At 37.9% G+C, this 13,684-nt stretch overlaps 1 protein-coding gene across 1 annotated transcript in view; it reads left to right on the forward strand.

Annotated features, from left to right (window-relative positions):
• The window catches only part of LOC123880220, a 108,720-nt gene that overhangs the window by 86,668 nt on the left and 8,368 nt on the right, over positions 1-13,684 (forward strand). Inside the window, exons 8-9 of the mRNA XM_045928215.1 lie at positions 7,434-7,517; positions 9,968-10,112. Of these exons, the coding sequence (XP_045784171.1) occupies positions 7,434-7,517; positions 9,968-10,112 (229 nt within the window). The remainder of the gene's footprint in view (positions 1-7,433; positions 7,518-9,967; positions 10,113-13,684) is intronic.

Here is a 13,684-nt window from a genome sequence, read left to right on the forward strand (position 1 = left end):
AAAAATAAATAAATAAAAATTCGTAAAATCCACATTTGCTGCTTGTTTTAAGTTGACTGGCCATTTTTAACCCCCCACCCAAAAAGAGGGGTGTTATAAGTTTGACGTGTGTATCTGTCTGTGGCATCGTAGCTCCTAAACTAATGAACCGATTTTAATTTTTTTTTTTGTTTGAAAGATGGCTTGATCGAGAGTGTTCTTAGCTATAATCCAAGAAATTCGGTTGAACCGTTTGAAAGTTATCAGCTCTTTTCTAGTTACTGTAACCTTCACTTGTCGGGGGTGTTACAAATTTTTAATTTACACTTGTAAATTATCGATTTAACTAGAAAAGGACTTCAAATTACGTCAAATGTGTATAGCGTCACATCTATGTATTTCATACTAGCTTCCATACTAAGCGAGCGTTTTGGTGAAAAGTTGCTGATTTGACTAGTAGTCATCATCCTCATAGCTACCTTTATTTTGAATCTTTGAAATACTAGCTGATCCGTCCTAGCTTCGTCCGGTTCGCTTTACCTATTCTATAGGTGAATATGTGTTATATTATCTTCCTCGTGAAATGTTTGAATGATAATGAACTCTCTATTAATACCCACGGTATTTCCCACATTGCACTGATTTGCTAACAGACAAGTTATTGGCTCTAATAAATATACCTTTCAAGAGTCATCTTCTGAGCGGTATATCAATATAATATCAAGGGCTTAATGTTAATCAAGCCAATAAATGCAATCGCACGAACTGCCACTACATAGCTGTCGTTACTCCTGGCTTTGAGCCAATTAAGTCCAGAGAATGATAATGACATGACGTATGGGGACTCCACGCCGTTGAGGCGAAAATTGCTTTCAGTATTTGAAAAGAGAGCAAAAAAAGGTTATTTTGGCATAACCTTTTTTTGCTCCCTTTAAATAAGCTAAATAAGGGCATAGGGCCAAGGGTGGTATAGTTTTGTGCCATTAGGTATACCTCGAAGTGTTATGACGACCTCCTTAGCGAAGTAGTGAGCACTGTGAAGGTTATTTTTAACCCCCGACCCAAAAAGAGGGGTTTTATAAGTTTGACGTGTGTATCTGTCTGTGCCATCGTAGCTCCTAAACTAATGAACCGATTTTAATTTAGTTTTTTTTTTGTTTGAAAGGTGGCTTGATCAAGAGTGTTTTTAGCTATAATCCAAGAAAATCGGTTAAGCCGTTCGAAAGTTATCAGCCCTTTTCTAGTTACTGTAACCTTCACTTGTCGGGGGTGTTATAAATTTTTAATTTACACTTGTTAAAAGTTGATTAGAATTGTCAACAAGATGAAGTTAAGAACTAAAACTCGATTACTTATCCGCAAACTTCCGATAGATACCGATAGATATAGTAAAATCCTTTTTTTGTCAATCCGTGTATTTTAACATTGTACCTACTATATATATGAACTCAGAATTTTTTCTTCTTTCACTTGTTATCTCGTCACAACATCCGTCAGGTAGACTTTTTCCCTATAAAATGTAGTATCACCCGGACCATAATAATAATATCATAACGCTTCCTTTTGGCTTTGCCGTAGTCGGGTAAAAACACAGGTTTAATGGTAATTACGGATATTAAGCCAATGAATGCAGGCGCCTGAAATGCCACCCTGGCTCTCAGCCAATCGTAAGCCGCCAACAATGAATTCCGTCGAACGGCCGAATTTATAATACTGACACTTTAAACTTAATTGCATCAATTTATATTCTTTGGAAGAAATTGGTAAAAATCACTTTTTCATTTCATTTATTATGCATTCCAATTTTATTCCAATTTTAAATTTTGTCCACCCATAACAAGAAGAGAAGTCTCGCATGCAATCATGTCATCAAAGTCAAGGAAAGCAGTTGGCCCTGACGAAATACCAGTCGAATTAATGAAAGAAATAGAGGAAACCAACTTAGGTTACTTGGTGCAACTGTTTAACGCCATCTATGACACAGGGAAAATTCCAGATGATTGGCTGAAGTCTACATTTGTAACATTGCCAAAAGTTAAAAATCCGAAAGCTTGCAGTGATTTTAGGACAATATCTCTTATGAGCCATATTCTTAAGATATTTCTTAAAATTATACACAAGAGAATTTATCCGAAATGCGAGCACCTAATATCAAACACACAATTTGGCTTTCGAGATGGCTTAGGCACAAGGGATGCATTATTTGGCTTTCAAGTTCTAATGCAGAGATGCTTAGACATAAATTGTGATCTGTATGTCTGTTTTATTGACTATGAAAAGGCTTTCGATCGTGTACGTCATACAAAACTTTTGGAGGTTTTGGCGAGAGCTGGCCTTGACTACAAGGATATCCGTTTTATTAAGAATTTGTACTGGCAGCAAACAGCCAATGTAAGGGTCGACGGTCACACATCATCCTACATAGAAGTGCTACGCGGGGTACGGCAAGGTTGTATATTGTCTCCCCTGTTGTTCAATATGTACGCGGAAGCAATATTTTCTGAAGCACTTGACGGTATTGACCAGGGAATAACTGTAAATGGCGTAGTTGTAAACAATATTCGATACGCGGATGATACAATCTTGATAGCGGATAGTCTGGAAGGCTTACAGTCATTAGTAAACGTAGTTTCCTCTGCAAGCAACTCATATGGCATCAATATCAACTGCAAGAAGACGAAATATATGATAATCAGCCGATCACCCGTGCAGAACACCTCCTTGTATCTCAACCATGAAAACTTAGAAAGAGTCCAACGATATCGATACTTAGGAACCATGATTGACGAAACCGGCGACCACAGTCTGGAAATACGATGCCGTATTGAACAGGCAAGAAATGCCTTTACGAAGTTAAAAAGAGTTCTCTGTGACCGAAATTTAAAAATATCCCTTCGGATGCGTGTAGCACGGTGCTATGTTTTCTCAGTTTTATTGTACGGGGTAGAAGCCTGGACGTTAACGCAGGCGATGAGCAATAAACTGGAAGCGTTCGAGATGTGGGTATACAGGCGAATGTTGCGAATCTCATGGAGAGATCGTGTTCGAAATACCACCGTGTTGCAGAGAATGGGGAAGTCTACTGAAGTACTCAAATGTGTGCAAAGGAGAAAGCTCGAATATCTGGGACATATAATGCGGAACTCAAAATATGACCTGCTGCAGCTCATAATGCAAGGGAAAATAAAGGGCAGGCGTAGACCTGGCCGTAGACGAACATCCTGGCTCAAAAACCTTCGCCAGTGGTTTAACATGAGTACGAGGTCACTGTTTAGAGCAGCGGTGAACAAGATCCAGTTAGCCTTAATGATTGCCAACCTCCGATAGGAGACGGCACTAGAAGAAGAAGAAGAAGACAATCACACTAAGGCAGCCTAAAGTGGAGCGTGCTTATTCACTCTTCTTTTGAAGGTACCATTATTATAGCTAGCGGGAAAAAATGGAACTTTTTAACCTTTTGTACCTCAACAGGAAAACGGAACCCTTATAGGATCACTTTGTTGTCTGTCTGTCCGTCCGTCCGTCCGTCCCTCCGTCCCTCCGTCAGTCCATCGTGTCTGTCAAGAAAACCTATAAGCTACTTCCCGTTGAGCTAGAATCATGAAATTTGGCAGGTAGATAGTTCTTATAGCAAATCAAGTAAAGGAATAAATCCGAAAACCTTGAATTTGTGGTTACATCATTAAAAAAAATTAAAATGTGTTTCAATTTTCAAAGTAAGATAAGTATACCAAGTGGGGTATCATATGAAAGGGTATATATCATTTACCTGTACATTCTAAATCAGATTTTTAATTATTTTTCTGTATGATAGTTTTCGATTTATCGTGCAAAATGTTTGAAATAATACCCGAGTACGGAACCCTCAGTGCGCGTCTGACTCGCTTTTGGCCGGTTTTTTCCTACTAGCTATAATATTGGCACCTTCAAAAGAAGAGTGAATAGGCACCTTCTTGGCAGGCGTGCTCATTTTTGTTTTTCTTTCACGGTTTACTGCGATGCTCTAGCTCAGAAAAGAATTATTTCATACACCCAATATAATATGATGTTCATAATTATATACGGAACCCTCAAAGAGCAAGGCCTGACTCGCACTTGACTGGATTTGGTTTTTCTTAAACTTGATGTCCTATGCTATAATAAGGAAGCTTCCATAAAACATGATCTTTTTCGAAATAGCTCGTCTATGCCAATATATTTCAATGGCTCTCTATATTAACTTAGTGTCTTCGTCTTTGTAGACGATCACAAAGTTAAATAAAAAGAAATTTAATTACTTCACGATGACCTTTGTCATATTATTACGATATTAAAAGATCATTTCAACTTATAGAAGTTATATTTAGGTAAAAATCTAATTATGGTAAACTTTTCTCGACGATCTATTTTCGTATACCTACTGCTTTTGATCGTAAAGGTCAGGCGTGATCCATATTGACAGTTATGTTTAGGTTAGTGACGTTTATTATAGAACAAGAGAGCGTAACCTAAATGCCAAAGGTTCTCCTGTTTAGGAGTAAATAAAAGGTCTGGTCCCACTCGATTGATATCGCTCAGACCTCGGCCAAACTCAGCCCTACCGCCGAGTTTCTTGCTGGTTCTTCTCGGAAAGAACGGCATTCCGAACCAGTGGTAAATTATTTGACGATTGAAAAGCATTTGGAAAATTTACTTGAATAAAAATCTATTCTATTCTATTCTATTCTATCGTATAGTATCGTATCGTATCGTATCGTATCGTATCCTATGCTATGCTATCCTATCCTATTCTATTCTACCATTCCCCATACAAATTATGTGCGGACAGGTCGGTGATCGGTAGAGTTCGAGTATTGAAAGTGGTGTGTACATAGTCTTATTAAGCATTTGGTCCGATAAAACATGCCGCATTCGTGAGTGAAAACAAGCATCCAACAATACCCTCAGTGTCCTATAATCTCATGGAAGCACTCCTGCGGGATCGTTTTATGGCGGTACCCATAAAACAACGTATAATATAAGACCCTTAATTCAAACATCGCACACAGCCGTTTACCGTCACGACATTGCAATATCGTCCAGTACAAAATGTTCTGGGAGTTATATTCAAGAAAGATTAGCTTATTTTTTGCGTCAAGAATCAGCCTGGCTGTTAAAGAAATGCAACCATACTTGTTTAACGACTTCTAAGTAGTGCGCACACATCACATTTCGAGATATATTTAAGTTGTTCGCTAACACTTTTGTAATTTACTAGTTAATGCCCGCGATTTAGTTCGCGTGAACTACACAAATTTCAAACTCCTATTTAACTCCCATAGGGGTTGAATTTTAAAAAATTCTTGCGTGTTGTTTGCCGTGAAAAGACTACAGATATAATATAATAGATACCTACTTTTAAACTCACTTGTATAATATTAGAAAGAATGGATTATTAAATTAATTTTTGACCAAGTGGCCAGTTAATTATTAAAATGCAACATTGCGCGTAGCAACTACCCTCGATGAAAGCAAGCGCGGCTAAGCTTTGAGCTATTTTTAATAAAAGTAAAATTATTCGTACGGACTTCCCAGCCTATTTGTTATTTATTTACATTGGCATAAAGATACCCTTTTTGATGAAACAGGCCCAGCTTGATGGTGGCAATTTGTCAGACAAAAGAGGCACAAATAAAGGACCTTTCATAACTAACAATTATATAGAACGAGTAATAGCATTTTTAGCTCAAGAAGAAAACCTGGTGCCTTAACTAACAGTATCAAACAGTACAGTAGAGTATAAGTACCAAATACATAAGTATAATACACGTACCAAATACCTTAATTTTGACGATCTCCTTGGCGCGTTGCGTTACAGTTATATATAAAAACCGGCCAAGTTCGAGTCAGACTCGCGCACTGAGGGTTCCGTATTCGGGTATTTTTTCGACGTTTTGCACGATAAATCAAAACTATTAAACATAAAAATAAATAAAATCTGGTTTAGAATGTAAAGCCCTTTCATATGATACCCCACTTGGTATAATTATCTTACTTTGAATTTTAACACACATTTTACTATTTTTTTGTGTGATGTAACCACAAATTCACGGTTTTCGGATTTTTCACTTTACATGTGCTATAAGACCTACCTTGTTCCAAATTTCATGATTCTAGGTCAACGGGAAGTACGCTACAGGTTTTCTTGACAGACAGACAGATATACAGACAGACAACAAAGTGATCCTATAAGGGTTCCGTTTTTCCTTTTGTGGTACGGAACCCTTGTAATATGTAGGTTGCTTACGATTTGAATTTGAACAAAAGGTGATACAAAATTATTTAGGTTAGATTAAGAAATATCTTAAGACAATAGCTTATAAGATTTGGTTATAATTACTGTTAGTCCGTAAAAAAGAGTCGATCATAAGCCTGGACAGAATAAAGACGTCTACCACAACGCCGTCTCTACCAACCACAAGTATTTAATTTTTCTCCCTAAAAAGACAAGGGACCGTAGAATGCAAGCTGAAGTCGCAGTGGTTAAGGTGGAAGTGTGATTTATTGTAGCAATGCGATATCCACTAGGTACGTACTTTACCGCTAAGAGGGTTAATACTGTAATCGGCCTTGACACACGAACCTTGAATCCTTTCTCCATTTATAAGAGCAAGAGAAAGTTACCATCTCTCTCCCTTCCTTGAATAGGCTCGAAAGAGTTTATTTGATAAATCGATATGTATGCGTAACTTTGGACTTTTCCAGTTAGAAGCTGTATTCCAATTGAGTAGAGTTTAAAATAATTGACTTTTAAACTTTATAGAATGGTAGATTTTGGGTGTACGGTGTTTTATATACTAGCCGACCCACCCTGGCTTCGCTTTATGGTGTAGAGCTTATTATAGAGAAAACGTTCACGCAACACGCAAATTACTAGACCCCAATCAGTTGCATATAATATTCCATAGTATTAACAGGGCTCTCTCCGTCACTCGTTTCCACTCGTTTCATACAATCGTAGTTCCAATTTCATTTGAATATTAAGCAACCAAAGTCCATGAAATTTTCCAGATATATTCTAGAAACTAATATCTGTGTCTGTGGTGTTTTAGATTTTTCTAAAAATATGTAGTTTTAAAATTACAGGGGCTCAAAGATTTGTATGTAAATTTTTAAGACCGCGTAACTTTGAAACCGAATATTTTAACAGAAATCTGGAAAACCACAGACATAGATATTAGTTTCTAGAATATGTCTGCAAAATTTCATGGACTTTGGTAGCTTAATATTCAAATGAAATTGGAACTACGATTGTATGAAACGAGTGACGGAGAGAGCCCTCTTAATGATATTTGAAAGTCTGTCTGCTAGCTTTTCACGGCCCATTTGTTTAACCGTTTTTGACAAAATTTGATATAGTTATAAAGTAGGTTATTAATTTTTAGGTTGTTACTAGGTATACATATTTTTAACAATCTTCTTTCTATTGTTGACAGATCTATGCAATGGTGTGCGTGATTTCGCAGTTTCAAGAATATCTTGAAGGGCGGGGAACTGCTGCATTTGACTATTCCGATAGAGTAAGTAACAAATATATATGCAATGTGCATACAAAATGATCAAATTTGTCCCTCCAAGCCCCACCGTACGCCACTGTTAGCAATTTCCCCCTCACCACCTGGGTGCCTGGTGTACTTCGACCGCGCGTTGTACCAGATCTTTTTCTCCAGACACACATGCAAACTGCGGAACTAACTCCCTTTGGCGGTGTTTCAACTAGATTACATCATGGGGTTACTCAAGGGGTGGACCAACAAACTGCTGATGTGGATCAATTAAACATATTGGTGCAAAACCCCAAGGAGGTCCTTCTGATGCTGCAAATGTTCTTGGGTGGTAGTAACCCGATCCAAACCCAATTCATAAACCTGGAGGCGTCCAGTGCTGGACGCATAAGGCCTTTTCGAGAGCACATAATCAAACATAGTCCTCCACCTTCCGCGTTCACCTGCTTCCCGCCATTCTCATCAGATTGTCGATCCAGCCGACTGGAGGCTCCTACTCCAGAACACACCTACCACATCGGTCGTGAGTTTTGCGACAGGCAGGACCTGCCTACTGTCACTTCAGCTTAATACAAGTACACTATTTATTAGAGATACGTAATGGCAGTGGCTTTCTCAGTTAAAATGCATGGAAAGCCATATTTTAAGTATTTATTTAACAGGGCTCTCTCCGTCACTCGTTTCATACAATCGTAGTTCCAATTTCATTTAAATATTAAGCAACCAAAGTCCACGAAAATTTGCAGACATATTCTTGAAACTAATATCTGTGTCTGTGGTGTTTAAGATTTTTCTAAAATTATGTAGTTTTAAAATTACAGGGGCTCAAAGATTTGTATGAAAATTTTTAAGACCGTGAAACTTTGAAACCGAATATTTTCACAGAAATCTGGAAAACCACAGACATAGATATTAGTTTCAAGAATATGTCTGCAAAATTTCATGGACTTTGGTTGTTTAATATTCAAATGAAATTGGAACTACGATTGTATGAAACGAGTGACGGAGAGAGCCCTCTTAAGTTTATTTCTAAATATTTGGATTATTTTTACCCAACTCTGCGGCAAAGCCAATAGGAAGGGTTATGATTTTAGCAGTCTATGTATGTATGTATGTATGTTTGTATGTTTGTATCCAGATTCTGTGTGTTCCACCGTAGTGCCTAAACTACTGGGCCGATTTTGATGAATGAGGTGTCAATTAATTGGTTGTACAGGTTTGGATGATATAGGCTACATTTTATACGAAAAAAATTGACCTAACGGATGTACATCAACAAAAGTAGGGTTCTCCAAAAAAACTTTTTTGCTATTGTATCGAGTGGGATGTCAAATGAAAGAGGAGAAAATTCTGAGCTCTTGTATATAACCAAGCGACATAAAAACAATTTAACTCTAATACAGCCGCCCTGCTGCTGCTCCTGTAGTGCAATGAAGTCAGCTAATCTATCTCTCTACTATCTACTCTGTATAGCCACCGCGTAGTCGCTGCAAAGTTGATTGATTAACACATCAGTGATCAGCCGCCATGTCGTGGACGGTGTTGTGCGGAAGGCAATTTGTTGACTTCGTCGAACATTGATTGTCAATTTTTGTGATTTATAGCTTAGAATATTAGGCTACTGCACGTGGCAGCAGAGTTAGGAAATTCACGGTTTGATCATGAAGCCGACATCTGTCAAACATTATGCTAGGGGTGATAAGCTTTCTACGTCCAAGGTGACGGGAACGCAAAGATTCCTAGCCGTATCATAGCCTACCTAGCGTCAAATGTAGGTAATTTTCGTTTCTTCCATGTCTTGGAGAGTTCAGATCACATTAAGCCGTCGTCCGAAGTAATTATCACTAGCATCTGATAGTAATCGTTAAAGCCGATACATAGTTGATTGATTAACATGTCGAAATGATCGGTCGTCGATGTCGTGGCTAATATTGTTGGGAAGCCAACTTGGGAACATTGATAGCCAACTTTTTGTGACGTACAGGTCAGAAGTTAATCAGAATAGCGGGGTAATTGGCTAACTCACACTGGAATTCATAGTCAAGATAGAGGCTTCTTTGGAGGACGATTCAAACGATATACGTCATATTCAACCTTTATGCAATGTATTAAGGTTGTTTATAACACCATGTCGTCTGAATCGTCCTCTCAAGAAACCCTTATCTTGACTATGAATTCCGTTGTCAGTGTTCAAGTCACAAGTTTTACACTGAGTTTAATTCACGTGCTATCGTTACAATCCATACTTCCCAAGTGACACTGGATATAACTTTTTTAGACAAAAACTCGATATGGCGCCTGTATGGCCGTTTTGAAATATTGTTTTTTTACTACGTTTCAGATGGTTTTTTCGTAACGCAGAGAGATTGTTAATTTTTTACTATAATAAAAGAAGAGATTCCTCCCGACTTCTTTTGAGTATCTAGTTAAGTATCTATTGTTCTAAATAAGAAATCCTCTTACAGTTAGCGGTGGTACAATACACTGCCACAGCCCAACACACCACCACCACAAGCTCCGCGCCGAGTGGCCGCCGCCGCTCCGCTCCGCGCCCGCTGCCCAGCCGAGTCGATCCTGAGGACTTCTCCCAAGCACCCAGCAGAGCTATACGTAAGTTACAAGTCCGCTACTAAGTACTAATTACTACCTTATCATTTTTAAATAGGTACATGTCAGGATTTGAACCTGCGTCTCCCTGGATATCAAGCCCGAAGCGCCTCGGACCGTTAGGCCCCGGATCACTTACTGCCAATTTATTTGCTGAATATCAGTTGTTAAGTTCAAAATTATAACTAAGTAGCGTCAATGTCGTTTGGATATGTATTTTCATTCAGTAGTGAAGTGACTGTTAGTATCATATCATCGCTACTGCTTGATTAACTGGCTCATGGGTCTCGTAGTTAGTATGTTCGACTGCGGATGACGAGTTAAGAATTTGACGATTTTTCACCCCTATGCCTCGGAGAGCACGTAATGCTGTTGGTCCTGCGCTTGATATCTCGCCGGTTGTGTCGGATTTCCGTCCCACAGGGCTATGATGAGGGAATAGAGAGTGCACCTGTGTTTGTGCACTATAATTATCTTCCGCACAGTTCGCTAATCTCTATGGACATTGGCCTCCCTCGCCGAAATTCGATCAAGATATTACTATTGCATACTTCCAATGATGGTTATCAATTTTTAATACATTACCTGCGCAAACGTTATACGTTATAACGTTATACGAATACGTTTGCGTTTTATAATTCCTTAAAGTAAGTGAGACAATGAAGATCAAAGCCCCTGCCGGGAATAATTATAAAACTTTCGACTTACAAGACCAGAGCACTCGCCACTGCGCTGGAGAGGTCTCTCAAGGATAAATTCATTTTGTAAAACTCTCTGAACACAAAGAAAACAAAGACAGGAAAACACATTTGAATTATTATAACAGTGCGAAAAAACGTAAGTAGGGGACAATGTAAATCCATCAGAGGATATAAATTATACTTTTCTCTTTTTTTTTTCTTTCTTTCCTCCCTCCCCCGCCCGTCTTAATCATTGGGGAATAAAACTTGGAGAAATATGTGACTGTATGGTGACACTTGGTTATCTTGGACAATACTGTTTTATTTATTTAGTACCTTTTGGGTTTATGGTCTGTTTTTATAAATCTTCAATTACTTAACAGGGCTCTCTCCTTCACTCGCTTCATACAATCGTAGTTTCAATTTCATTTAAATATTAAGCAACCAAAGTCCATGAAATTTTGCAGACATATTCTAGAAACTAGAGACATATTCTGTCTGTGGAGTTTTAGATTTTTCTAAAAATATGTAGTTTTAAAATTACAGGGACTCAAAGATTTGTAAGTAAATTTTTAAGACCGCGTAACTTTGAAACCGAATATTTTAACAGAAATTTGGAAAACCTCAGACATAGATATTAGTTTCTAGAATATGTCTGCAAAATTTCGTGGACTTTGTTTGCTTAATATTCAAATGAAATTGGAACTACGTTTGTATGAAGCGAGTGACGGAGAGACCCCTCTTAAGACTATCGTTTAGTGACAAAACGCGACGCGATTAGGTATTTTTAAAAATGCTATCTGTTTCACGCCGCTTCGCTGCCCTCTCCGTATGGTGCGATAGAGAGAGTTGCAAGTCCAGTAGGCCTTCATTATATTCTGGTAATATTTTTTCGAGTTATAACGTTTTTACCCCCCAAACGTTAAAATCAGACAATTTTTCTTAAATTTAATTAATATAACTCTGTATGGCTGGTACTTACGTCTTTTAAAATGGAGTGAGTAGTTGTATCGGTTTAAAATTTCAAATGTTCAAAGTCACTAGAAATGTTCAACTTCTAACTTTAACACTTCAAGCATATTACCAACTTTTGTTGTACTACTATTGTGTTACATTGTGTCATGTTCACCAGTTTCATAATATGTCTCTAAGGATATATTACAGCTTACAAAATTGTCCCAATGGAGTTAGAAGTTTGCCCTATCGTCCTATACATACGACTATACGTAGTTTAAATTCCTCGAACACATACGAAGCGATTTGCTTCCTCGTTTCTAATCTAAACCGCTAACGCCCTTTCCGGCATCAGTTTTCCCTTACGCTTTTAATATGGGTACCTTCAAGTCAAGAGTGAATAGGCAACTTCTAGGCAAGCGCGCTCCATTATTACGCTGCATCATTACTTGCTAGGAGGTCTGATTGCAGCCAAGCGCTAGTCTGTAAATTTTAAAAAAAAACATACACGCTGACTTATTGGTCGACTTACAAAAGCAAACCAATTAACTTGTTCAATGTCTACTATCCGTTAGTAATAAAAAAATAAATAAACAACATTTTATAATAATACTAGCGACCCGCCCCGGCTTCGCACGGGTGGACATTTATTTTTTCTATTTTCCGGGATAAAATATAGCCTATACGGATTCGAAAGAATCCCTCTAAGTAATGGTAAAAGAAATTTTGAAATCGGTCCAGTAGTTTTTGAGCCTATTCAATACAAACATACAAAAATACAAAAATACAAAGGTTTCCTCTTTATAATATTAGTATAGATGCCTTGTAGCGTGATGTCCGTGGGAAATAAGTATTATGAGGATTTTGTGGACGAATTTGTTTAAAACTTCAATGTAACAACCCTGCAAACAGCTGATCACGGAAATGAATGCAACAAAACTATCTGAACTCGAAGGTCCGTGGCACTGTAATAATTATTTGATATGTAATTACCTCATTTGTCATGTTATATGATTCATCAAACCTCGCTGTATAAAGAACAGTTGACAGCCTCTCTCGCGCAGTTGTAAGCGCTGTGGTGTTATTAGTGGGAGGCCCCGACTTCGATTCCCGGCATGGGTTAATAATTTATAACACCCCCGACAAGTGAAGGTTACAGTAACTAGAAAAGAACTGATAACTTTCAAACAGCTGAACCGATTTTCTTGGATTATAGCTTAGAACACTCAAGCAAGCCACCTTTCAAACAAAAAAAAACTAAATTAAAATCGCTTTATTAGTTTAGGAGCTACGATGCCACAGACAGATACACGCGTCAAACTTATAACACCCCACTTTTTGGTCGGAGGTTAAAAAGGCTGATCTAATTTAATTTGTATGAATTAATTTACCAACCGGCTCGAAACACTGTTTCCGTTGCAATGCAATACATACTGCCTTCCACTAATTGCAATTTCCGGTAAATCGGCTCCTGTCAAGAGATTGCTACGTTAACGAGACATATTCGACAAACAACCTGTCAGGTGTCATGGTGTACTCCACTCCACAAAAAGGGGAAACGCCGGACAATTATTTACTACTGAAAATGTACTATTAGCTTTTGCCTTCGACCACCTTCGACTAAAGAGTCGTACTACAATAATATTACAGAATAGAATAAGGTTTATTCGTGGAACCAACACATATTATGGAAACACAAGAAACAATAAATACAAAGATGATGCCTTGAAATCTAACTTAACTTAAACAGTGTCTATATTATATGTAGTGCCAACGAAAAGGCCCGAACTCAGCTAAATGTTGTGGATACAGAGTAACCACAACGCTGATTCTGTTCCAGTCCAAAAGAGTAAAGTCCTGGTCTTTGCAAGTATACAATGTTATTACAATTTTTATGGTTTATGTATGTATTATAATTGTTAATTGTTGAACCTACGGGGG

Source organism: Maniola jurtina, chromosome Z (assembly GCF_905333055.1).
Source record: "Maniola jurtina chromosome Z, ilManJurt1.1, whole genome shotgun sequence".
Taxonomy (NCBI): domain Eukaryota; kingdom Metazoa; phylum Arthropoda; class Insecta; order Lepidoptera; family Nymphalidae; genus Maniola; species Maniola jurtina.